At 44.8% G+C, this 27,609-nt stretch overlaps 1 protein-coding gene across 5 annotated transcripts; it reads right to left on the reverse strand.

Annotated features, from left to right (window-relative positions):
• On the reverse strand, positions 1-27,525 carry NCAPH (non-SMC condensin I complex subunit H). 5 transcript variants are annotated; one of them, XM_006203862.4, is made up of 18 exons: positions 27,436-27,525; positions 23,250-23,469; positions 23,016-23,106; positions 22,234-22,326; positions 21,766-21,904; positions 21,148-21,272; positions 17,052-17,241; positions 15,881-15,972; positions 14,883-15,088; positions 11,018-11,166; positions 10,291-10,397; positions 9,804-9,926; positions 7,332-7,442; positions 5,970-6,152; positions 4,982-5,095; positions 3,228-3,319; positions 2,622-2,697; positions 1-495 (listed from the first exon to the last, which is right to left on the reverse strand). In XM_006203862.4, the coding sequence occupies exons 1-18, from the start codon at positions 27,452-27,454 to the stop codon at positions 436-438; spliced, it is 2,190 nt and encodes a 729-aa protein (XP_006203924.2). In that variant the 5' UTR covers positions 27,455-27,525; the 3' UTR covers positions 1-435. The 5 variants fall into 5 exon arrangements, with proteins under 5 accessions (XP_006203924.2, XP_072807529.1, XP_072807528.1 ...); XM_072951428.1 differs by having other exon boundaries at positions 4,994-5,095; positions 23,250-23,493; positions 27,436-27,504; XM_072951427.1 differs by having other exon boundaries at positions 23,250-23,493; positions 27,436-27,502.
• Between the last annotated feature and the right edge of the window lie 84 nt (positions 27,526-27,609).

The raw sequence follows: 27,609 nt of genomic DNA on the forward strand, positions 1-27,609 counted from the left end.
TATTATTTAGAATGATTTTATTTTTAAAGCATTATATACACATTTTTAAGCACATATATGATGTATTTTATATACATGGACTTGGTAGCTGTTAAAGGACAAGTGCCTACTGGGGAATTCTTTTCTACAAGAGTGAAGTATGGAAAACAACAGAGAAATTTAGGAGACAAACTATACATGGATACAAAGGATGGACACAGTTTCCATAATCACAAATGGTATCCTCCCCATCTCCTCTCTCCTCCTCACCACAGAGCAGAAAATTTTTATCAAGGACAGAGCTTTAGGGTTCCCAGATGGTGAAGGAGACAGGAAGAGCAAAAGAGAAGTGGGTACTCTGGCGGCTGGCCGCAGCCTCGCCACAAGCCCACAGCATCGTAGCACCGAGTGTAGATGTGCTGGTCACTGAAGAAGCGAGGACTTCTCCCCGTAAACTCAGTCTCCTTGCCCCACGAGCACATCAGAAAGATCCTCGGTTCCTTCCAGCTTTAGGTTCTAAAGGAAGATGAAACACACATGAACTTTGGTATACAGAGAATACAACAATCATCCAACAAACTCTAATGGAGGTAACAAGGTAGTGACCACAAAGAATGAGGTTTGACCCATTGATGATTATAAGTAAAACTGTCACAGCAAATATAATTTGTGTGATGAAGCTGGTTCCAAATCCTTGCCAATCACAGGAGGAAAGAGGAAAAAGCAAAAAGCAAGCCTTCTCTGGCTCTGGTTCTTACAACAATCTCTCTGTAAAGGGCTCAAAAGCTAAGATCTTTGCCCTGAAGGGGCTGAGGGAAGTGACAGGGAGGCCCCCAGGGACCATGACACACATTCATTAGCCCCACCCCTGCAATGCCTCAGAACCTCACCTCTTGATGATGGCCATTATGTCTACGCTCTCTCTCCTGTCCCCACATAGGCCTTTCTCCTGCCTCCCAATTCTTCCCTGACCTCCTGCCCGTAGATCTGCCACCAGCTCCAGGTAACTGTTCCCTCAGGACGAAACAACGGTCAGAAGCCCTTCTTCCCTGACTTCACCATAACCACCCTCCCCTCTTCCGGCACTGGAGGTAGGTGTGGTGTGCTGGCACTCAAGAGCCCTGCACCCTTTTAGTGTACCTTCTTCCACTGCTCAAGATGGGCAGCTCAAACCTCACCTCTCGGTGGGTATATGAGGGGGAGCTCATTACCAGAGTGGTCGATGAAAACCAGATGGTTGGAAAAACCAGATGGCCGAGTGGTTGATGAAAGCCAGATGGTTGGAAAAACCAGATGGCAGAGAAAAACCAGAAGGAAGGCCAAAAGGTGGGTCATATCCTGGCACTAGGAGTTGTGAGATTTCTCTTGGTGGCTCTAAGCTCTCAGTTATCACAGATCCCTATGGATTATCATGGTAACTGTCAGGGACTGTGTTACCAGTCAAATCTCCTCAATAGCCCAAAGCCAGGCCCACGCGGTGGCCTCAGTCCTCAGCCCAACGAGTCATGGTCCATCTCCCGATTCTTCTGGGGCCCCTTAGGGAGAGATTTGATCACAGCAAAATGAGCAAAGCTGGCAATGCTGCTGGGGGAGGCAGAATAGTGCTGGAGCCAGAGCGCAGTGGACCACGGTGAAGCCTGGAACCATGCTTGCTTTTTAGCAGTGTGTCTGCTTGGCCCCAGTCTATGGGAACTGAGTGAGGGCCAGAGAGCCGCTCTCTCCCAGCAAAAGGCACCCTGGCCCAGTGCAGCACTGATTCTCGGGCTGGTGCAACTGAGTGAAATCACCAACACTCTTAGAATCTGTGACTCAGGGTAAGTTTCTGAGCTTTGGAGGCACCATACATTTTAGAGGCCTGTGCATGCTGGGAGAACACATGGACTGGGAGTCAGGCCTCACCCAGAAAAGCTTAGCAGTGGTACTTGTGAACGGAGCCAGCCCCAAGCCCTAGTGATGCTCACGGAATATACTACAGCCCAGCCCACGGTCCTGGGGACAGTAAAGGACATCAGCCTTCAAGCAGCACCAACACACGGGCTTGCTGGCTGCCTGGCTGGGGTGCCTCCACAGGTTCCTGAGAAGATGGGTCTCCACCTGCCCCTTCAGTGACTATCCCACAGCTGCTCAGCTTTGCTGGCTGGCGTGGCACAGGGAGGAGCCAGGTACACTGTCACAGCCAGCACTTCTGCCGCCTCTGTCCCCATGACAGACATCTCTATTCCCAAGGCTTTCTTCACGGCTCACGGCGGCTCCACGTTGCCAGTATTGCCTCCCCATCTCTAATCTCTTCCTGCGTTGGTCTCTCTTCCAGCCTCTTCTCTCACCTCTTCTCCCCGCCTTGTTTCCCACATGTCCTGACTTTGGCTCTGACAAGATTTGGCCTTTAAGGCCTTTGACACCCAATAATGTAAAAGCACTTTATGTTTTCAGGATGGAAACTGATAGATCACAATTTCAGCATCTAATATTTTTCCATTTGGATCCTCATAATTTTCATTTCTGATCACACCTGATGGCCTTCCTCTAAGCTATTTTTAGGTGCCTGGTTAACCCTCTGGGTTGAAGGTACTCCACAACTAATAAAAAGCTCCAAAAGGTTAACACAGATAGAGAACACGCCCACACTTACCAGGTTTACCTACCTTTTCATTGGCCAAATGTAGGAGACACGCAAAGGCCAGAGGTATAGAGAGGTTCTGAGCCATGAGGGGAGGCAGGCTGGGAAACAAAGAGACAAATAAGGATTTAGCTGTCACTGCAATTCTAGGAACAAAGGCTCTTTCATCAAGTATGAATGCACATGTCCAATGAATAAACTAATGAGAAACAAAAAAATATTTCAGATGCCTTTCAGAAGCAGGTTTTTTTGGGGGGAGGCAGGAGTTGGGGTGGTGGTAGTTAGGTTTATTTTAATGGGGGTACTGGCAATTGAACCCAGGACCTCTAGCAATGCTAAGAACACACTCTACCACTGTGCTATACCCTCCCCGAGAGACAGGTTTTTTGTTTATTTGGCAATTAAATATTTCCTGTTGCAGTCCAGCCACTGGTGCAGGAAAAAAATGCCTTTTTAAAGCTGGACTATATTAACTCTTTTACCAATGCAGAGAAGAAATGGAAAAACCGCAAAAGTGTTAAAACAGCAGGGCGTGTGTGGAGGGGTCTCTCACACCAACAGCTTGGGCTGGAGCTCCCTCAGTCAGAGCTCGGTGGAGGCGGGGGCAGGGCCCCGAGTCTGTGGCTTGTACCTCTTCTGCAGGTCCTTTGTCAGCCCGCTGAGCATCTTCTTGTCAGCCACCCCCACTGCATCCCCTGCTTGTCCATTCTCACTGTGGTTGGCCTAACAGAAAGACACAGATCAGACTGGGGCCAGTTCATTTTTGAGAGAGCAACATAAACTTGTAAAGCTGTATTTCTAAAAAGAAAAACCTGTATCAGATCAAAATCAAAACAATTTCTTAGGTACACTTTGAACAAAAAGGATCTATAAAGGGACCCAGTGCCTCAGCCAAACTTCTGCTCAGGGTATGTTCTGGACCACAACACTGACACTAACCAAGTTATGGCAAATGTGGATGTTGGTGGCCAGTATAATCCCAGTAAAGGAAAAACTGCAAAGAGGCTTCTAGGTCCCTCTGAAAAACAAAGTAAGAAAAAAATGGCAAAACAATAACAAAAAGCCACGATCATTTATAGCTTCTATTGGACTACACAGCCAAGAACAGCACAGGATCCATACCTAAAAGTAGACTTAAACACACACAAAACAGGGGCCACCTCCTTGCTAGTAGCCAAGCAAGGAATTATGAAACAATATTATATCTGGTATTTGTATTCAAATAACTCAGAATTTGTACATGGTGTGGGGGGAGGGACAACAATGGGTGATAACATGGATAAAACACTGATAACTATTGGAAATGGGCTTTGATTATACTATTTTCTACTTAAAAAAAATTGTGAGTGGGTTTTTTTAGGGGAGGGGGATTAGGTCGATCTATTTACTTATTTAATGGAGGTGCTGGGGATTGAACCCGAGATCCCATGAATGCTAAGCACACACTCTACCACTGAGCTATATCTTCCCCCTGTTTTCTATTTTTGAATGTTTAAAAATTTTCATAATAGTTGCTTGTTTAAATAAACCTTTAATTAACCAGAATCCCTGGATTCTGTCACTTAAATTCAGAGCTTAAGCAGAAGCCTCTTCCTACTTTTTAAAAGGCACATTTCTTTTACATTTGCATCCTGTCCTCCTTTAACTGATAAAACCTAATGAATATGACTGAAGCTTTATCTGACATAGACTACACAACTCAGAGTCTTCTACTGAATCATGAAATTTCACTTCTCAGCCAACAGAAAGTGTAATAGAATGGGTTGAGTTTGGAAAGCTGAGCAGAAGGAATCTGGAAGACGAGATGGAAGGATTCTACTTAAGCAGAGAGTTCCACTTAGTTGGGAAGAGTTAATCAAGGGTTCACTTTGCTCTGAAGGAGAGAAAATTTGACAGCATTTTTAATATACATATAAAATATGTGTATGTATTTCACTACTTTCCTACTTTCCCAAATCAGAATTATTAGATCAAAGGGCTTAAACATTTTATGGCACCTGAGATGTTAGAATTTGCTTTCCAAAAGGGTCATTTATCAACTTAATTTACACCAGCAGTGAATAAATACTCCAGTTTTCCCCCAATCTACACCAAAAAACATTTAATTGCTAAAGCTGTTATTTTAAAGCAGCATAAAGATGTTCTCATTTGTATTTTTTGATTACCAGCAAGGCTGAATAATGTCCCACACACTGGTTTACCATCTGTATCACCATTTTTGTGACCTGCCCATTCATATACTTGGTTCATTTCTCTTTCAAAGGTGTGATGTTTTCCTATATTTCTGAATGGATGGTTTCCGCATTAGCGCTATTGGTCTTAGAGCTCAGACAAGAGCTGCTCTCCTACGTGCTGGGCACCTACAGAGCGAGCAGAACACCTTACCTCTGCGCCCACCTGCTTGGGGGTTTCTGTCAGCAGACTCCACATGCTCTGCTTCAACTTCTTCATGTCCATCTTCTTGGCAGTCTTAGCATATTGAATTTCAATTTTATTCACCTGAAATAGGTATGTGACAAGTAAAACTAAGCAGAAGAAAGAAACGTTTACCATTAGTTTTTTGTAAAAAAAAAAGTCTGAAGTTCAAACAAAGAATCTAGTTTAAACCACAAAGTTACAGAGCTTTCTTTGGACATACTAAAATAGAGTCCCTCATTTCAGTCCAATTTCATTTTGATCAAGTGCAATCTTCATTAAGGCTATCCTGGAATTCCAGTGTAAAAGAAATAAGTGAATCAAATATATATGAAAGCAAAATAGATAAACAAGTTTCTACTGTATAGAACAGGGAACTATATTTAATATCTGTAGTAACCTATAATGAAAAAGAATATGAAAAGGAATATATGTATGTAGATGGGTGACTGCAACATTGTGCTGTGCACCAGAAATTAACATTATAAACTGACTATACTTCAATTTAAAAAAATTTTTAAATAAAAAAACAAATACATATATACAGATATATATACGTATGAAGGCACCAAGCCTGTCACTTGGTTTAGAATAGATGCTTGATGTATGATAATTCAATGAGCTGAATCTGGCTAATATTTCCCAGTGCCAAGTAGCTAGCACAACCTGCACAGAAACCCATCCTCTCTGCCTATAGTCTTCTTTCACATACTTTACTTGTGACTGGCTTGCCCCTAGTCATATGCTTTATCACAATCTTTGGAGAGATGGCTAGTTCCACACAAACATAACTAGCATCAGTTCATTCACTACAACCTTATTTAAGAATCAGTCACTTAGCAATGGGTTAAAATCAAGAAGAAAAAAAACCAAGCTCAGACCAATGTGACTCTCATGAGAGAGGCAAATTAAATAGATCACAAACAACATCAAACATAATTCTTGGCTTCATCCTTACCTTCTGAGGCTCAGCTACCAGATTTGACTCCCCGTAAGTGGTGATGTCTAATCCCTGGACTTGAGGCATGTCACTGTTGTCTTGTGTTGTTGTAGGCGGCTGGCCAGAATGAGGTGTAAGGTCAGAGGTCCCAACTGGTCCCACAAATAAGTCATCTGACTCTTCATAGTCACTGTCAGCAGCCTGGGCAAGGAAACAGCTCTTTAGGTTTGGCAGAGCTGCTGGAAGGGCTTAGAAATACCCTTGAAACAGATTCCGTAGGCAGCAAGAGTAGGGCGCGCGAGAGTTCGTGACATTGAGTCAAACCTAAGACGGGCTTCCAGGTGCCTCCAGTCATCTTCCTGTTGCACATAAACCCTACTGGGGAGTCGTCTGTTAACTAAGACCTCTGGAGTGAGAGTTAAAAGGAATCCAACAATCACAACAGCCACAGTGTCCCTTTGCTTCTAATGAACTTAGGATTTCATTTTACAGAAAGCATTCTTAAAACACTTCAGACATGACTGGCCGGCAGCAGGGGTCCTGCTGGGAACTGGCAACAAAGTCATTCTTGGACTGAGCCCAGCAGAAACAGACCAGACCTCTGGGGTGGGGCCCAGGAACTGGGGTTTTTAAAAGACTATATGGGTGATTCTTATGCACACTGAGTTTGAGAAGCACTAGTCAAGAGGTCAGTCTGGATTTTCACTAAAATACAACCATTTACCTCTCTTCCAAGTAAGAAAATAAGATGAATAAACTATTCTTCCCATTCTTTTCCCTCTCCCCACCTTCAGGGACACAGCTGGGGCCTAATCACCACCCACCCCTCTCCGCCGCTGCCACTTTGTTACACTTCCATCTGCTATCTTATTCGTAGACTCGCAGAAGGAATTTTGAGATTAGTCTAACTAAAATGTAAAGGTGGGGAGTTGCTTATACAAGTTCACAATATGAGGATCAAAATGAGAGCTACAAGCCTGGTCTCCTGAGATCCACTCCATATACTTCTTCCCCATTAGAACACAGTATCTTCACATGCCTGTGTTTTGTCTCCCCAGCCAAAATACTAGCTCCTAAGAGTGGGAAGAGTGTTTCCTTCTCTTTGAAATCCCAAAATAGCCAAGGCTGGGGCTTTATACAGACTACAGACTCCATTCACATGTTGACTGTTGACTGGAGTATGCCCACTTTTTTCCTGCATTCAGAACTTGGAGGCTGTTGCCTCAGCTCCGTGATGCCTGGGGCAGAACAGCCATCCACAACCCCCTACCTGATCCAGAATTTCCTACAGCCTTCTGGTATGTAGGACAGGGTGAGGAAGGAAGCAGGAGAGAAAGACTCTCCTGCTTAGAAGAGGACAGAGCTCTCGGCCCTGCTCACCTGTAACCCAGGACAGAAGTTGGAGGTGTCGTTGGGGTTGTTGTAATTGTAGTCTTCAATTTCTTCATAATGCTCGGTCCCTGCCTTCGGGCCTTGGGCCATCTTAAGTAACTAGAATGAAGGAAAGAACAACTGCTGAAAGCAATTTCTAGAAAGGCAGCTAGTAAACTAGGTTGGGGAGAAGACCTCAGTTTCTACAATCATCTCCCAGAACTCAGGGTTATAGAGATCCTGAAAGGCCATCTGATCCAGCCAACTTCCAACTAACTGCTCAACTCCACTCTAGAGCAAGCCCAGGGCAGCAGGGCTCCACACTGCCATCCATCCCAGACCAGAGCAGCTGGTTTGCAATTCGGTCTGCACACAGCTTCATTTGAAAAAGTGTTTCTTCACTAAAAACAAAGCCACCTACAGCTATCTGAAAAAAGAAGTAAAGTTGTTGCATTCTGACAGAAAACTCAATCACTGTTTTAAATCAAAGGCAGCTGGGCCCATTCCTGGGGCCAGGACTGCACCCCACACAGCTGCAGGGAGAGACACTAGCTCCTCTCCCTGCCATCACATCCATGGGTCCTTGTTCCGCTTTGAGGGCCTCACAGAACCAGTCTGCCTTCTCTTTTGTGACTGCCTACCGACCACAGCCCTTCAGATATTTGCAGGCCCTTGGACCAGTGATTTTCACCTGGGATGTCTCTTTGGAGTAAAGGAAATGGAATTAAAGGTGTGTACAGTTTACAAAAGCACACTGAATATTTTAATACAACTGTATACTCCAAAAGCAGCCAAAAAACCTCAAATGATTTTATAATACAAACCTAAAAATAAATTAAACAATAGATATTTATTAAGTAATGCCCACTTTCTTCTACTGTTCCTCATATTACACAATTTCTAAATCCCTCCCCATTTAGAATACTCTGCTCTGGACACACTCTGAATTCTCCATAGTTTACAAGAAATGTTTCAGGAAGGGTGTGTGACCCCCTTATGTACTGGCTGGTTGCTATTAGAATCACCCACCCTTTAAGATATTAAACCAGATGGCTGATCTGTATAGACTCTAGTCAACCTGAGTGTTTATAGGTCCAGTGTCTACCTTCCATTTTCCTAGTGTAACTGCTAGAAGGATGAGGACTCTCTGGCTGCCTGGCTGCCCTACTACATGCAGGGAAACTTGTTCCTGTGGATAACAGGAAGCAAGAGTTCTTTTCTCTATAAGAGACAATTCTGAAAAAAAAAAAACCCCACACATTAAAAACAACTCCTGGAGTGCAGTGATCTAATGACCTTGCCCCACCACCCTCACATCTGAATATGCAAATTACCATCTAAGCCACATTCTTCAAATGCTAATAAGGGCCTGAGGGAGAAAAATGTGGCCTGTGGCCATGGAGAGCAGCTGGAGGATGGGCCGGGCGGGGCGGGAGTGATGGAAGTGTCCAACCATCTCCCTGCAGCTCCCCAGCAGCCTGGCTCTGCTCCTCCTCCCTTGAGGGCTCTGTTTTCTGGTCAGAGCAAGCCGCCCTGGCATCCAGCCAACACTGACCATGGCACTGTTGTTACCACTACTGCAACCTGGCATCTCTGCATTTTTTTCTTTTATTTTAAATTGAGGTGTAATTGACATATAACATTATATTAGTACTTTCTGCATTTTTAAGAGTATTTCTTTTAAGTGAACAGTGTTGATTAGAAAGAAAATTATGAATGTTGGATTATAAAAACAGAACGTGAGATGTCAATGAATTGGTATACACATCATTAAGACCTGTGGAGAAAAAGGCAAAATAAGAAAGAGGAAACTGTAGACTGTATACTTGACACCACAAGATTAAACCAGGAATGCAAATGAGCAGAGGGTCCACAAAAAACGGAACTTAGCACAAACCACTGCCTGGTTACCCTGGCAACAGACATAGACACTTGCTGCTTAGCATCACCAGAAGAGCCACAGACAAATGCAGTGAACAGCAACTGGGGGGAGCAATACCAGCCAGTCTAGAGTGTTCATCTGAGTGCAGGCAGGACTGCACAGACGCTCAGCACCTCCGTTACCCTGAGTGTCACAGTGGGCATCTACACCTTGATTGGGGGAGGCAGTGCGGCCTGGTGAAAGTATCTGGCTAGTGGATCCACAACTATGAGAAAGTGAAAGAATCAAAGAAACAAGAAATAACTAACATCTTGTAAAAACCTTGTGAAAAGATTACCTGTTTACCGCTCTTGCATTTCGGCATGTAGGCCAGTGTCCAGCAGTGCGACCAGGTGTTTCCAAGGCTCTAGTGTGCATCTGTCCTGTGAGTGCTTCCCTCTAGCTCTGCCTTACCCATGAGATTCCCGCTAACTCCCTGGGTAACACAGACTCTCCTCGCACACTCCCCTTTTCCTCAAAGACACTGCCAGCCACTTGACCCCTCTGATGCTATAAGCAGGTTCGAGAACATGACCTCACGGATCCAAAGAACAGCTTACCCTGGTGCCTGGTTTGAGGTGCAGCTGCACAAGATTTTCAGTCTCATAGTGAAAGTCTGTAGGAAGAGTGGTGGCTCTCCAATTCTGGTTCTCCAGAGTGGACTTGGTCAGAATAGTAGCAGCCTAGTAATTAAAAAAAAAAAAAAAGTTTTTAGGTATCTTTAATAAAAAATGGTGTGTGTGTATGTGAGTACTTTTTTTTGGAAGATGCTTGGGAAGGGTTTGAGCAGCACTAATCTGCCATCAGAGTTCCCACTTCTGTGTAAAGGGGTGATTCTGTTAAAACAGTATTCATATTCTAAACTTGGTTCTCTCTGCCACCAAGTTTGGAACTAGTTCTTAATTTCTAGGAATTAAGGGAGAATGAAGCCATCCATTTGCTTCAAGAGTTCAATTTATAATGAATTTTTAAAATCACACCTAAAAGGAAAGAGGAGTGCAAAGAGTAATTTAAGAAAGCACAAATAATAATAAATCCAGCACAAACCTTTGTTTTTCGAAAATATACATCAAAGTCAATATCATCGTCAAAGTCTATTTCAAAATCCTTCTTTGTGCTCTTCTTTCTGTTCTCTGACTGTGAGGTAGCACCTTCTGCACAAATGAACACAGATGTCAACACCACTCACCTCTGTGGCCTGTCTACTCATCTCGCAAGATCCCTTGGCAGCCTTATCAACCACAAGACAGCATTTGTGTCTGAGCATCATAACAGCGCCAGGAAAGGCAAATCATACACCTAATTTTCATCTCTAACTTATAATTTGTGTTTTTGCTAACAAAACACAATAAAAAGATATACTAGTTAATCACTTCTTTTCAAAGAGAGAATGCAAAACACATTAACGCTGCCACAGCCCTTCCGAGGCTGCAGAGTGCTGCCTGTGCAGTCACTCACACAGGCCCTTGGAAACCTAGGGGTCGTTCCCACCTCTGGCCGCCATCTGGTCACGTGGGCACTGGGGCAGTGAAAGTCACAAGCCAGCTTGCCTGTCTCCAGGGGCTGACTCTTCCCACTCACAGGCTTCATTCTTAACTGATCCCTCATCCCAGGCCAGGCCAACTAACTGTCCAACCAAGGATGCTTCTCTGTACTTCTACAGCTGGTGAGGAGGTGTAGGAGGACTGGCATTTCCCTTCCTCGGCTGAACTGCTTGCTGACTGGCAGGTCATCTACACTATCTCTTCTTAAAGTTCCGTCTAGAAGTACATACGTTTGTGTCGGGGTCTAAAGCGCCAGTGATCCGGGCCAGCCCACATCGACATGGTACGGGGACTGAAATAGGAATACTCTCCAGGTTTCATGGATAGAAGGGGACACATGGTCCAGATGTCTCCATCCCCGAGGGGAATCATCTCTTCTCTGCAACACACATGAAATCATGTTTTTACATGTACAATCACGCACGTGTCAATATACACAACACAGTGGTGTAGTTACATGTAAGGCAGCACATGACGCAGCTGAAGACTCTACTTTTTGCACAAATGGGCAACATTTCTAAGAGTAAGTCTGATATAAATACTTCCTCGTTAATAACCCCTTAGCTTTCACTTCATCAAAGTGCTGTTGCTTCGTTTCACTTTATAACAATATGATCATATCGATACAAATACTTTGCATGCTTCATAAAATGCAAGTTTTCCCATTTAAGAGACAAGAAAACAGAGATATGAAGAAATTAAGTTTATATAGGACAACATGGCTAGCAAAACGCCAGAGCTAGGAGCTGGACAGAAATCCCTAAATCCCAGCCCCAGGGTCTCTCCACACACAAGGCTTCCTGCCGCACAAGACAATCACCTCATTCTTTCTTCACCGTCCTTCCGTACATGAGGGCTGCACTGACACTGCTGGGGTTCCTACTAAAGGTGAGGAAGGTGTTATTCTCATTTATGTCCCTCAAATGATTGGCCACCTGTCTTATAATCTATCTGTTAAGCCATCGAGCGTTATTGTTTGCTGTATGTGAAGGGTCTAAGCGGCCAGCCCAGATGGCAGTTTCATGCTGGGTTTTCGCCTTTCTGCAGGGCACTAGAACAGTGAGGCAGCCTTCACCTGCAGGCCTGTCACGTTGGGAAGCCTGTCGGTGCTGCTGTGCTCCCCTCTAAGGGTAAAGCCAACGAGGGAACTTCACCCAGTGTGGGCCTTTTCACCTGTACTGAGCCATACGTATAAATCCCCTTTATAACAAGCCTTATGGAATGAGCTAAAAAAGCTTTAAAAGGGGATTTTGCCTTTACCTACAAAATCTTTTTTAAAAAACCCCCAATAAACTCTATTTGTATATTTATCATGTAATTAAAACTTTATTTTAAAAATATACTAAAAAATTCCCATTTTTAGTCTGTAAATAACCTAGCCTGTAGTATTAATAACTGTACTGCAGTGTGAACCCTACAGGGAGAAAGACTACAGCTTAAGAAGCACCCCCACCGACTCTCATAGAGTCTTCTGTTCAAGCATTGGTAGCTGGGCTGGGAATTTATTGGGAACTTGTAGGCAAGTCTATGAAGAGCTTGGCTCCCGTCTTCTGAGTCTGTGCGCCAGAGCTGGACTGAGGCCCTGGAAGCTTGAACTCCAGCCTTTTAGTAATTCTTTCAGTACACAATGCTATGTGGCAGGCGCCCTGCCGGTCCCAACTCCCCTACTCAACAGCTGACCTAATCCAGCCTACCTGTTTTTCAAGGCCTGCCTGCCATCAAACCGCTCATCCCCTCTGGAGGAAGTCTTTGTATTTCTTCTACCTGCGCCCGCAACCACAGGGCCCCTCCTTCCACCTAGCGCCCATTCAGCCAAGCTGCACCAACACCTGCAGGTCAAAGGGCTCCCCAGCTGCCTTCCAGCACATCATCCAGCACACAGCAGACATGCGTCACTTGTGCAAGCACAGAGCAGACTGTGGTCAGGGCCTGGACCATGGACTAGATCTTTAACCACAGCGAGCACCTTGCAAAGGCACACCTGCACCCAGAGAGATCGGCTAGAGAGCACATGGCCCACTGCTGCAGGAAGAGGGAGGCTGCCTGAGCTACTCTTGGACACAAAGCACTTTCTCAGACATGCCTGGTATTTATAATTCAGCATTGCCCCACCCACCTGAGCTAGAGAAGCCCTTAAAGACCTTCCAGTACAGTAGTGTTTTCAACCCTTGGGTGCACAGGACAAGCACTAGGAAGATTTGGGGAAACCATGATGTGATGCCTGGTGGGTAATTTTGCATCAGAGACACTGAGTTGAATGCTCTGGGCTGGAACCTGCCACCCACAGCTTATTATGTGCTGCCAGGATTGGGCTAAGGTGCTGGGCGACTCCCAGCTCTACCCCATTACTTAACCTCTCTGAACCTGTTTCCTCAACTGTAAAATGGGGATAACAGGACCCAATTATAGGGTTGTTGCAATGATTAAGTGATTGCATTTTATATTTTACATAAATTATGTGAAATAATGCAGGTAAGGCACCTGGCACAGAGTGCCTGGCACAAAGTCAGAATAATAAGGAGCTCAGTAAATATCAGATACCACTATTATCACCTAGTCCCAACCTTTCACTTTATGGGTGAGAAAACAAAAGACCCCAAAGGTGATGTCACTTGCCCCACAGCTCACAGCTGTCCATGGCAGGGTCAGGTCTAGCTCAGTTCAAACACTTACTGAGCCCCTGGGAAAGGCTAGCACCATGCCAGGGGTAGAGATTTTAAAATGGACAAAACCCTAGACCAGAACCTAAGCCCCCTGCCCCTAATGTGCTCAGAAGGATGGAGTATAAGATTTTGTTCTGTCTGGAATTGGGGAGAGAAATGGAGACATTAGTTCAAAATTTATTCAAAATAACTGTCTATGGTTATAACAAAATAACAAAATGGAAGAGACTGAAGACCTTTGCTATGTCAGTTCCTCAGATGTCACCTATTGTTTAGGAAAAATGAGAGCTCTTCTCTGACATTTGAAAATGATATTAAAAGAGCTTGTCCTACCAACCTGCCTACCATTGTCACTTCTTAGAAGACGGGACAAAAATCATAGGCTCGTTAATCACAAATCAGGAGAGGAGGGTTCTAAAGGTTCTAAATTACCTACATGGGTAATTCTGCCTTGAGGTCCAAACATTCAGGCCCTCGACTTCAACTCAGATTTGAAGAGGCATTATCAATCTAATCATTTCCCATGTGGGCAGACAAAGTGAGCTTAAGAAAGCAATCTCTTATCCTGGAGACACTCAAACAATGCTCTTGAAGGGATTTTTGCCTCTCTGGGAAATTATACTGGACAGCTTCTAAAGTCTCACCCATACAGAACCAGCTTTGCTATCCCCAGGCTTGCCAAGCTGCTGCTATAGGCACGGGAGTTATCAGAGCGTCTGTTCTAGTCTCATGGAATCTGCTACACCCAGGACCATTCAAGACCTCTAGAGGCCCTTGGCACTGCAGGATTGTGGAATCCTGCTTCCAGATCATACTCATTAAAACAATATTAATATATTAAACACATATGATAAAAGCCAACAAAATTCTGATTTTTGTATGATGCCTACTAATCAAAAATTCAAATTACTAGAGACCAGTTCCACCACCTCCCCTACCCCATATGCTCAATTTTACCTGCTCTAAAAGAGTGTTTTGCTTGTCCCTGGTTTATCTAATGACCCAACACTGCCCAGCTCTCTCTTTGCCTAACGCTTCAGGCAGGGGCCACTTTTTATGGGTAATCAACAAATAAGTCTGTTTCTGTCTATAACTGATGTGGAGTGATGCACCCAAAACCCAGACCACACGTGGGCATCGAAAGGAAGCATGCTCCATGCTACCTAAACAGTGGTGGTGAGGACAGCCACCACTGAAGTAGCCACTGTAACTGAGTACTTTATGTATTTTAGTTCTATGCTTACTAACTCCTGCAGTGTCAGTTTTATGAGCAATAACTGGCTTAGCTGACATTCAAAGGCAAGTTGATTCCACCGTTGAGTCAGAGTGGCTCAGCCTGTGTGATGACCTGGCACACCAGCCCAGGCAATCACAGAAACGGAATGAGACTGTCCCAGCCGGAAATATGGGAAAACTCCTATGGGAATCTTACTGGCAGCTTTGAACTTGGCACGGCTCCTTCCAGCTCCTGAACTCTGTGTGATCCCCAACTGCAGTGCGGTCCTGTTCATCAGTGGCATCGAAGTCATCCTCCAGTGGCCCATCAGCGAAGTCCCCACAGTCACTCTCTTCCACCTCGGCATTGATGTCAAATACTTGGTCATTCTTCTTAAACTTGTCCACCAGGGCTGACACCGACTGGAAGGAACAGAGAGAGCTCCCCAGTTCTCCACATCCCCGCCACCACCCCAGTCACCGCTGGAGCAATGGCCTCACTGGAGGCGCCTTCTTGCCCCTAAATTCCAGTGTCACCCTCCCCCCCAAACACCAGAGCCAGTGTTCTCACGACAGCAAAGCACTGAGGAAGTTTATATTGTGCGGCACAGGAAGAAGCAGTATTGTCATTAGGCACATTCTGTAAAACATGAAACAGGAATCTGCATCCATTAACTACATGTTTAGAGAGAACTGTTTTCCATGGAGACCATTTATTTTGGAAGTTGTACTAAGTGGGCTAAAGGGGACTGGGCTAAAAATACACAGAGGAAAGCTTTGCACGTGACAATTTCTCAGGAAGCTCTGTGCCAAGGGACTCAACCCCAAAGAGCAGGAAATTCCCCAAGCTTGACAGCAGCCTAAAGGACCATTGGGATAACCAGGTTCGAGAGTAAACCTGATAAAAATTGTGCACCCAGAACAGAAGGGATGCCTTACCCTAGGGAAGCAGACAGGAGACAGACGAAGCTGATCCCAGAATTCATTTAGCTGTCTAATGGGCCTGCTGGCACACACAACCCACTCCCCCCACTGCCTTAGGATTTAGTCCCAACAGAGGTGCCAAAGGAAATATTTTCTGTACTGCTGGCTAAATAAAAATGATGCCACAGTCTTGGTCCCCATTGGGCAGAACTAATCTTAGGCCATCTCACTGAAACCACAAGCAGTTGGAGAAATGCCCAGAGCCCTCAGAAGTCCAAAAATTGACCACACCTCATTATGTGTTTCACTGTCCCATTTAGTGAACTGGAACCCGGCCAGGGAAGGGCAGATCTGGCGATCTTCCACACACTGCTGCAAGGGCACTGGGAGGACAGGAAGATCACAAAGAAGGATCAGAGCAGGAGGAGACACCCTCACCCCCACAAGACGAGCAGAGCAGCACCACAGGAGGATAGGCATGGCCACCTCCGGTTCTCGCAGAGGCTCAGGCACACACCCATACTGGAGGCGGCTCTGCGCCAGCATTCCAGGAACTAGGAAGACACCGGGGCAGAAACCTGAAGCATGGACATCTGACTCTGAAATGGGCTCCACGCCCTACGATGGAATTGGGAAATCAAAAACCCTTCCTTAAAGTGTAAAAAGTGCACAGCCAATTATGCAACGTTACTTATTTTAGTCCCGAACTAAACGAGGTACAGATAGATATACTTACCAGGATTAGAGTCCCAGTTAAATGCATAAACTTGGACAATTGTTAGTATAAAACAGTCATACTTAGCAAATCTTAGACAAGAATAGAAAGGAGAACGGGCACCGTGGACACCTGCACAGCCCTGCAGGGGAAGATCAATTTCATGAAACACATGCAAGTATAGCTATCGTGAGCCTGGCCTTCACACCTACCTGCGCCTGCCACATCCTCAGGGGACCCTCCCCATCCCCGCAGAGGGGGCATGGACAGGTAGGATTGGGGGAGGGGTGGTGAAATCACTGCCAAGCCAATAAAAGGGGCTGACAACAGGACAGGTCCATTCTCAGGCCACCACCCGGGAGTTTGAAAACAATGCACAAAGCCCTCTTCTCCTCAGGACCCCTGGATTGGTAACAAGTGAAAACCAGCCTCTGGCTCAACAAGGCTCTTAAAGCTCCTTTCCCAAGCCCAAACCCTGACACTCCAGGTGACTGTGAGACCCGACTGCTCACAGGGCACCCAAAGGGCGTGGCACATACAGACCGTAAGTAATGGTGAGTGCTGGCTACTACTGTTATAGACTCTGTGCTGTAGAGAGGACAAAAAGTTAGTTTCTCTGGAAAAAATGGCCACGCTGGCATTCCAGAGGAACCTTCTGGGTAAATAAGCAACATAAGAGCATGATGGGCTTATGGAAACTTCTCCGATGACAAAAATGTTCTGGTGAAAGGCATAATGTGGTCTTACCTTTTAAATCGCTCATTTCCACCCAACCTAAATCCGGCAGCTCAAGGGGCTCTCCAGTGGAGAGAGTGTGGACGTCGGAGGGAAAGAGCAGCTCGCTTGTGTAGTCGTGACAGTGGAGCGTGGAGAGAAATACCCCTGCTGTGCTGCACTCGTCAAATGAGGCCGCCGTCTTCTGGAACATGGGGTCAATCTGAGCACAAAAACAGAGGGAACCCAAGAATTATGGGATGTAGCCAAAGGAAATAGAAAATCTCATCATTGGGACCCTGCTCATTCACTGCTGCATCTACTGGATTGAAATGTCTCTGCTCGTGACCAAAAAAGGGGAAGAGGCTTTGTAAATGATCAGGTAAGATCCCATCCCAGTTAAAAAGAAAGGCTGTATGTGGTCAGATGGATAAGGTATACTGTTGTCATGCACAGTAAGTGATGACGAGTTTATACCGTGTCAGTCCATTCATAGTAAACCAGGACAGTATCCTTCTGCTGGTCCGTTTCCATAGTCACTGTTTTCAAACATCTATAGCTAGTAGAATGCCATCACAACAAATTCTGCCTGTGTGATGGATCTGTTCACAAGATCCCATCATTCCTCTGAACAGAAATATTTTCCAAGATTTGGAAGAACACGGCTAAGAGATCAAGGCAAAGGACAGGCAGAGTCAGCAGGGCTAGATGGCTGGGTTAAATATGGGAGAAGCTGTAAGAAGACCTCCAAGGTCAAGGAGCAGGAGTGGCATAACTATGTGTCACCAAGCACCAAAGGAGAACAGGCACAGGGCGTTAAGAATGAGGACAGAGCAAGACACACACATGTGGCAAGAGGGTAGAAGCCACCGGGGACCCTACAGGAGGCCCTGTGACAGGAAGAAGGTTCGGTACTGGGCTCACAGGTCTTTCTGATGTCTCAGGATGTGGCTACTACAGAGAGAAGGGGCCTTAAATAGGAGGACAGATGTGGCTCTCTGGCTCTTTCCCGGCCCCCCTTAACCCTAAGCCCAGCTCACCAGAACTGAGGTTCTCCTCCCACTTCCTGATCAGCTCGTCCCAGACATTCCCTGTCTGCTTACCCCTCACCCAGTCAGTTACACACCTAGTGGGTTTTCCTCTCTGTGTGTGTCTACCACCCACCCCTTCCTTCCCACCCCCATCATCACCAATATAACGCTTGCCTGATTTAACCCTTGTCTCTGGTCTCTCCCATTTCTTATCCTAAAAATACCAGTGGTGTTACTCTCATTCCCTTCTTCAAATGTTCATGGGAGCAATGATTTCCCACCTGGAGCCCCTAGAGGTATTATGTCATTAGTTAATGAAACTCAGCATTTCAAAGAGCCAACACGAAAACTGTACAGTGACCCACATTAAAGGTGAAAACACTAAGATAACCTTCCTGACTTTTGGGACCTAATTAAAGTTAAGAACTTTTACACAGCAAAGGAAACCAGCAACAAAACAAAAAGATAACCTATTGAATGTGAGAAAATACTTGCAAATGATATGACTGATAAGGGGTTAATATCCAAAGCATATAAGGAATTCATACAAGTCAATACAAACAAACAAACAAAGAAAAACAAACCTGATGGAAAAATGGGCAAAAGACCAGAACAGACATTTTTCCGAAGAAGATATACAGATGGCCAACAGACACATGAAAAGATGCTCAACACTGCTAATCATCAGATAAATGCAAATTAAAAACCTGAGATAGCACCTCATACCTGTCAGAATGGCTACAAACAGCAAATGTTGATAAGGGTGTGCAGAAAAGGGAACCCCTGGATACTGTGGTGAGAATGTAAACTGATGCATCCACTGTAGAAAACAGTATGGACGTGCCTCAAAAAACTAAAAATAGAACTACCATATGATCCAGCAATTCCACTCCTAGGTATAAGACTGAAGAAAATGAAAACACTGATTTGAAAAGATACATGCACTCCAGTGTTCATAGCAGCATCCTTTACAGTAGTCAAGATATGGAAGCAACCTAAGTATGAATGAATAAAGAAGTTGTGGTATATATACAATGGAACACTGTTCAGCCATAAAAAAAAAAGAAAGAAATTTTGCCATTTGCAGCAACATGGATGGACTTGGAGTGCATTATGCTAAGTAAAATAAGTCAAACAGAAAGACATACTGTATGATATCACTTATACGTGGAATTTTAAAAAACAAACTAGTGAATGAAACAAAAAAGCAGCAGATTCACAGATATAGAGAACAAGCTAGTGGTTACCAGTCGGGAGAGGGAAGAGGGGAAGGACAATATAAGGGTAGAGGAGTAAGAGGTACAAACTATTATGTACAAAATAAACTACAAAGGTATATTGTACAACATGGGGAATATAGCCAATATTTTATAATAACTATAAATGGATTATTACCTTAAAAATTGTGAATCACTAAATTGTATACCCATAATTTATATAACATTGCGTAGCAACTATACTTTACTAAAAGAGTAAATACATATATAAAAGAAAAAAGAAAAAAAGAAAAAATTTTTAAAGATACATGTTGAAGTAGTAGTATGAACTTCCGTGTAACTTTTACCTAGATTCCTCAATGGGTAACATTTTTCATATTTGCTTTCTCCCTGCCCTCCCCAAAAGACCCTTCTTAAAAGTAGGTATCACAAGACCCTGCCTCCTGCCAGTTATTCAGCTACTGCCACTCAGCTCCAAATCCACCTGCTGTGCTCTGCTCTGTGATGCAGGGTCTGAGGCCACATTTCAGCCTGCTAGCAGAAGAGGGCACTCAAGGGAGACTGCAGGGCCAGAGGATGGAGGGACCACTTCTTTCTGTAGGATTCCCGTGCCGCCGAGTGTCAGCCAGCAGTGCTTCTTTACCCAGCAGCAGCGGGTCCCACCTGTGGCAGTAGCTGGATTTAGCCTGCACTTTTTCCTCATTGTGTGCTAGTAAGACATATCAGCACCAGCCAGCGTGCCCTCCTCAGAGTCTGGGTCTTGGGCCCGTGAGCCTCTCCGCCAAACTCAGGGACACTGGCATCATCCAAGCCACACCCTGTCCTTGGAGGTCTGAGTTGCAGCTCCACAGGGCCCCTTCTCCTAGCTCACCATGGCCTCAGGGCGCCATATTTGACATGGTTGATCATTCTCCCCTCCCTGAAATTCTCATTTCAATACCTCACTCTCTTGGTTTTCCCCTACCTACTGGATGTTTCTTATTCAACTGTCTGGAACTCTTAAGATAGGGGTATCCCAGGATTCGTCCTTTTCCAAATACTCTCGTTCCCTTGGTGATCAGTTTCAGTCTCATGACCTTAATTACCGTTTACAAATGTTGTGGAGATAAGACAAAGAAATAATCTAGTCCGTTATTGGTGGGAGAGTATATTGGTACAACCTTTTTTTGAGGGCAAAAGAAATTCCATGCCTCAGAATTTTCTTACAGATATACTCCCAAAAGGATGCAAATATGTACAGGAATGTTCACCAAAATTAAAAAAAAAAATTGTAGCAACATGTTTGCTTTAAATAAACTGTGCTAATTATAAAAAGGCCTCTAGTACCATTTCTTTAAGCAGATTGCTTAGGATTTTCTAAATCATATAAGGTTGTTTAAAGCAAGGACTCTGGAGCCAGACCACTTAGTTTCAATGCCTAGTTTATTTACTAACTGTGTCATCTTGGACAAGGTGCCCAACAGCCATGCACCTCAATTACCTCTTCATAACATGTAACAGGAAGGATGGTGTGAGGATTGAATGGGTTAACATAGGCCACAGGCCTAGGGCAGTGCCATGTGCCAAAGGCACACAGTAAATGTTAGCTATCATCACCACTGCTGCATGTACAACGGAAGAAAATAAATGTTTTAATCAATTGAATTTCTCAGTAATTTGCCATCTCATTCTACTCACTCATTCTGAAATAGAGAAAAACTGTCACCTACCCGCTTCATTCTACACTGTAAAGCTAAAGGACGATAATGCAGAGATATCAGTTGAATATCTTACTCCTTCGAGGCCTCACCAAGCATATACCAGCAAGGCAGGCTGAGCCTGGCCTCATTTCTGCCCCTGAGGCTCTGAATTAGTCAGAGACCACACTGCACACTTCCTCACCTCACACTTGCGATCTGCTTCAGACATGTTGAGGTTGTTTATATTCTGCTCGATGGTTTTGTACGAGTGCTTCTTCCTTGGCTTTGGAGCCTTTTTGGCTGTTTCTGTTTTGGCTGGACTTCCATCTAGAAGAGGAAGTAAGACCAGGCACTGCAGGGGTTGCTTTGGAGCATGTAACTGAACTTACTAATCCAAGTTTTTCAGAACTCTAAAGAGTGATCATAACTGAAACACGTACCATCCTCTCAAAGCAGCCGGCACATCTAATCTGCAGTTTAGGGAGAAACCAAACTACCAGATTAAGTATTTGGCTTCTGAGACAAGTCGATTTCCAAAGGCCCCCCTCTCCCCCTCAACCAAATCAGAAACTCCCTAGTTGGTGATGTTTACTCAATCTTGCTTAAATAAAATCTAAAAGCTTTTATAAGGTCCTTGTCTTTTATGAAGAAAAACAAATCTAGTGTTTGAGTATCTTCTCAAACACATTCCTAAAAGTGTCCATGTCTTCAACAGAATGAGATAACTGATTTCTTGTGACTTCATTCTAGCGTATTACTCAAACAACTATCTGCGATGCCCTTTAAAAAGCCTCTTACATCCAGATCCCAGCCCGTGTACCTGCACCGTGGCTCTCTGCTTCTTCTGGAGATGGCGCTTCTTTGCCCAGCCCCCCAAGGACTCTGTATACATCAGCATGGACAGCATCCACACGCACAGCATAGATCTTGGTGCTGGCATCCAGAGTTCCAGCAGCCACCTAGTCAAACAAGCAGAGCTGTACTGATGTGGATCATGAAAAGGAACTGCGGAACAGGCGAAACACAGCAATCTTCATAAAATATTTACTTGCCCTTAAGAAAAAAATGACAAAGATTCCTCAAAGACTGTCAGGGAATAAACAGAACATAATGGAAAGATATCCTCTTTACATTTCATCAGTTTAGGAAAGAAAGTAAAGTAGCTAATAAAATGTCTTAAACAAGGAAGGCTCTCATGTATATGTAGGATTCAACTATTGTGTTAGGCTAAGTATCAGCAATCATCGTCATTAATCCAGATGCAAGACAAGGTGGACATCCTTCTTACTTTAAAGTTGGTCGGTTCAGCATCTTTCTGTTTAAGAATCTCTGACATAAAATCAATCAAGTGCAAGCCAAAAGCATTCTTGGTAGTAATTTTCTGAAAACAGAAAATTGCAGAAAGGTTTGTTATTTGTAGCCTAGGTTCACATAAATAATGCTGCCCTGACAGGGGAAGCTAAGTTTTTAAACAGGAATATCCCATATCTCAACACAGATATCAATTCCCATGAATACTTGGTGACAAAGTTAAATCCATACCTATACTTCCTCATTCTCAAGGTCCAGAGTGACAACACACAATTCCTGAATGTTCCTGTGCACAGGCCCCATTCTAAGCACTGACACAAAGGGGCTCAGTCGCCATCCAAACAACTTTGAGGCAAGGACTATTCTCATTCTCATTTTATAGAGGAGGACCTTGCCACACAGTGGTTGGGTGACTTCCCAAGGCCACACAGTTTGTAAGCGGCAGGGACAGGATTCCAACTCAGGCTAGATCTAGAACTCACAATTAGCCCCACAACCCTACTATCTAGCTCTAGAACTCACTCTATTAACCCCTAGGCCATGCTGCCTCTCTAGACATACTGCAGGGGGCAGGCAACCTGTCAGAGGGGCATCAAAGGTCTGTAAGAAACAGTAAAACCATACTGCACCAGCATTGAGAAGAGTTGCTGGAGAATAAAAGTGCACAATCACTGATCATGCATTCTGTATAGAATCAAGGCTAGATTTCCTCTCTGATTAAGAAGCATAATCTTCACTGATAAACCAGCAGATACTCACATTTTCAGTGGACAGTTTGATACAAGTGGAATAATGCTCAGTAATCTGTGTGTTTGTAAATTTAGGAATCGCAGCTGAAATATCAACATTCCTAAAGAAAAAACAAAAAACTCTGGTAAGGATCAATGACACTGTAACTTTTCAAAATCCAAACCCAGAATCCACGAGGTATCGTGGTGATGCAAACCCACGTCAAGGTGGCTGCCCCAGTGAGGCAGCCCAGAGCCCACTCACCTACTGGAGGGGGAGGCCAGCAAATGAGGTGAGTCTGTGCTGAACTGCAGGTCAAAGACCCTGGAGCGTCTCCGCTGCAGTCGCTCCTTTTCGTCATCATTCTGAGGAAAGTCTTCAAGGACCGGGGTGCCAGGAGTGTTGAGAGGGGCCTTCCTGGGCAGGGGCATGGAGAACACCCGCTCTGAAGGTGAGGAGGCACTGTGGGGGCGTCCACGGGTCTCTGAAGGAGAGTTATTCATTGTGGCTGACAGTGATGGAACAAAACACTTGATCAAGAAACCTTTAACAGGACATGTCCTGCGTCTAAAGAGGGGCTTGGGCCTATCACAGGGTGGAAGTTTACTGCACATTTCCCATCAAGATCTTTTCCAACTCTAATATTCTATGGCTAGAACCTCTACAGTTCAGGTTTCTTTGCGGGTGGGTGATGTGTGTGATGGGTTTCTGATGTTTCTTTGCCAATCTGGACAAATATACACTATGCAGCTATTGTGAACCTAAAGCACTATACGAGATATAGAGGTGGGTGAGAGAAAGTTGCTGCCTCGGATAAAGCTCACCAACTAGCAGAACAACAGACAGTATAACCATAATGCCAGGCAAGACAGAGAAGAAAAGATGCTGAGATAAAGCTGACAGGTGGGCTATCATGTCAGACCAGCTAGGTTCTAATCCCAGCAGGGAGACAGACAATAAACAACACAAATATGTTCAATAAATAAATGTTCCAAAGAATCGCCCACAGATTACTTGTTAACTGCAAAGGGAAAAATGTCTTTTACAACAAAAGATCCAGCAGTCATCACGTTAACCAAGCAATCAGATATAATTAGACAACTTGAGAGTCAAAAGGGCATAGATTCAAAAGAAGATAGGAGAAGGAAAAAAAGAGAAGATAGGAGAAGAGAAATTGGAGGGAGGCAGTTGAAAAGGAAGTGAGGTCAATAAAGTAATTTTAAGATGAGGGAGAAAAAAAAAAAAACCCAGCTTGGTAGAAAGAACAAAACAAAGAGAATGTATTAGTCTCCTATTGCTGCTATAACAAATTACCACAAACTCAGTGGTTTAAAACAACATAAATGTATTCTCTTGCAGTTCTGGAGTCAGAAGTCTAAAATCAAGGTGTCATCAGGGTTGCATTCTCTCTGGAGGCTTTTAGGAAAGAATCTGTTTCTTTGCCTTTTTCAGCTTCTACAGGCCACTTACAATCCTTGGCTTGCAGTCCTTTCTCCCACCACTACAACCTTTTGTTTCTGTTATCACCTCTCTTTCTCTGACTCTGGCCCTCTTGCCTCCCTCTTATAAGCACCACTGTGATTATATTGGGCCCATTCAGATAATCCAGGATAATCTCCCCATCTCAAGATCCTTAACTTAATCATATCTGCAAAGTCCCTTTTCCCATTTAAGATAACATATTCACAGGTTCCAGATAACTTTGGGAGGGCCATTATTCACCAAGATCATAAAGAAGAAAGGGTGAAAGTTGCTGAACAATGTACTCAAGCAGGTAAAGGAGTTGCCTCACTAAGACCAGAGAGCCCATCCACAGCCAAAGGAAGGAAGGCTGAGAACAGAGGCACAGATGCAGATAGGGGAGCAGGTGCAATGGTGGACTTGTGGATATTCTTTTGATTGCTTTTATTTTCTTAGTAAAACACGAAGCAAATAAAAACCAAAAACTCCGTGGGTAAGGTGAGGGCTGAGGAGGTACTTGAGTTTTCAGGAGAGAAAGGAAGACATGTCATCTAGAAGGAGAGTGGATGAACCAGGGAGAACAGCATGACTGCTGGGCAGCTTTATGGTCCCTATAAGACCACTGGGTGTGCAGGGGCTGGGGCAGAGTAGGGATTAACCAGAGTTGTGATTTTGTCAAGCAAGAGTAAGGAAGCAAGAGGGCAAGGGGTTGTGGGTGTATGAAAAGGAGTGATTACACTGACTGACCACTGAATGTAAGCTAGGTAAGGAGGGGAACAAGGACAAAAGAGAGGCGAAAGACAGTGAAAAGTAGAATATAGGTCTGCTGGGTCAAAAGATTGTTGAAGTCAGGGAACAAGAGGGAGTGAGTTAGAAAGACAGGAGTGATTGAGAAGTGGGATGAACTATAAATGATACTGTGACGCAGCTATTGACAATGGAAAGGTCTAGGGTGTGACTATGACAGTGAGTGGCTATAGCGACTATGGTAGGCCAAGAAACAAGGTGACTGAGAGAGAGATGAAGGAACTGAGAGACCTGGGGGGAAAGCTTCCAGATTTAAGAATCAGAAGGCTTGGCTTCACACTCTAGCTCCATCACTTACTAGCTGGATAAAATTTAAGCAAGTAAATGCTCTAAGGGTTTGCTTCTTCATCCTCCAAATGAGAATAAGAATGTATACCTCAGCTGGCTCAGAATTAGTGATACAAAAAAATACACAGAATATAACACATTTTATAGGAACACATTAAAAATAGTGATACACAATAAACACTAAATGATTGCCCATGTGAGGGGAAGGGGAAAGGAATGAATAAGGATAAAGGAGAATTAAAAATACAAGAACAACTTCACATGTGCCCCTGATAGCTTCCCCCAAGCCGAAGAGTGTGATAACATAAGTTTCAGCTGAAATCAAAACAAATGAAAGAAAAAGAAAGTAAAAATAGGAAGGAGAGAAGAGACATTTTTAGAGACTGAATCAAGAGGACCTGTGACTACTTGGATGTGAGCACTGCAACATAGGGAAGGGGGCTGTACCTTGGGAGAAGAGACCTTAACAGAAATAGAAAGCACTGAAGGAGGAACTTGTCTAAGAGGGAAACTCAAAATGGGAATTAGAGGCTCTGAATCATCTTATTTCTCAGAATCATCTTTCCATGATTTCTGTCCTTCCCTTTTTACAATATACATTATTACATTATACATTACATCATACATTTGTTCATTCAACAGATAGTTACTGAACTCAAAAACACTTTCTGCATCCACTTCCTCACCTCCTACTCATTTTTCAACCCCTCTGGCCTGGCTTCCATGCCCACCACTTTGTGAAAATTGTCTTGTCATCATCACCCACACGTTCCATGTTGCCAAACCCAGTGGTCACTCTTCAGGCCTCATCTCTCCTGAGAGTCAGCTGTATTTGCAACAGTTGACAATGCCCTGCTTCTGGAAACATTTTTGGCTTTTGTAAAACCACTCTCTCCTGAGTTTCTCCAGTTCTTCCTTCTCTAACCAGCCTCTAAATGTTGGTCCCAAGTGTTTTCTCTACAGGGTCTTCCTAGTATTCTCACCTGTTCCTATGGTTTCACCATCTATATGATGTCCAAATTTACTTTTCAGTCCACAGGCCACTTCCCTGAGCAGCCCATATCACTCCCCTGAGTGTCACGCGCTTATCCAAGATTACTGACCCCTTCACCTGTCTCGGGTAAGCCACTTGCCATGTCCAAAATGTAACTAAATTTCCAAACCCCTTACCAAGATCTACAAAGGCCCTGCCTACCTGTCCCTCACTCACTGTTCAGTTACCATGTCCTGGTTCTCTCCCACGTCAGGCTCTTTCCCGCTTGCCCCATCACCCCCTTTTTTTTTTTTTTTTTGACTGCTCCTTCGGCCTGGAACACGTTCCGCTCAATCTGCTTAAAACCTTCCCTCCACTCTGCTCTTCTCAATCTGAGTACTCATTTGTAATTATTTCTTTTACTGTCTATCTCCCGAACTAAAATACATGCTCTAAGAGGGTGGGATCTTATCTGTTTTGTTCTTTACTGTATCTCTACATCTGACAGAGGGTCTGGCCCAAAGGGAGCACTCCACACTTGTTGAACGAATGTGAAAATAAACACACGCGTGTTAAGCACACAGCGGTAACCACAACGCTTCCATGGCCCTCAACTAACGTACATTCCAGGAAAACCTCCTTTCAGGGAGCAAGGTGCGGGAGCGCTGGGGGACAGGCGTCCCACCCCCGGCTCACTGACGGAAGAGCGGCGCGGGCCGAAGCCGCGCCCTGATAGGGCGAACGCACCCCGCCGGCCCTCCTCTCCCCCCGCCCGCCGGCCTCCCACTCGGCGGGCGGAGAACAAGGCCAACAAGGCTGAGACCCGCACTCCCCGCTCAGGCCCGCCCGCCGGCCCTGCCGCCCGGAGCCCCTCTTTGCACCGGGCCCTTTCCGCGGCGCCTCCGACCCACCCAGCCTCACCCGGGCAGGGAGGTCCCATCTTCTCAGCGTTTCCAGAGCTGGTTTTAAATCGCGCGCCGAGACGCCTGCGCGCCGTAACGGCCGTGATGACGTTGGCCGTGGGCGGGGCCAGAGGAGCGCCTGCGCAGACCGCCTCGGTCCGACCACAAAAAAAAAAAAAACCGATAAGGGTGG

Source organism: Vicugna pacos, chromosome 28, assembly GCF_048564905.1.
Source record: "Vicugna pacos chromosome 28, VicPac4, whole genome shotgun sequence".
In the NCBI taxonomy this organism is placed as follows: Eukaryota; Metazoa; Chordata; class Mammalia; order Artiodactyla; family Camelidae; genus Vicugna; species Vicugna pacos.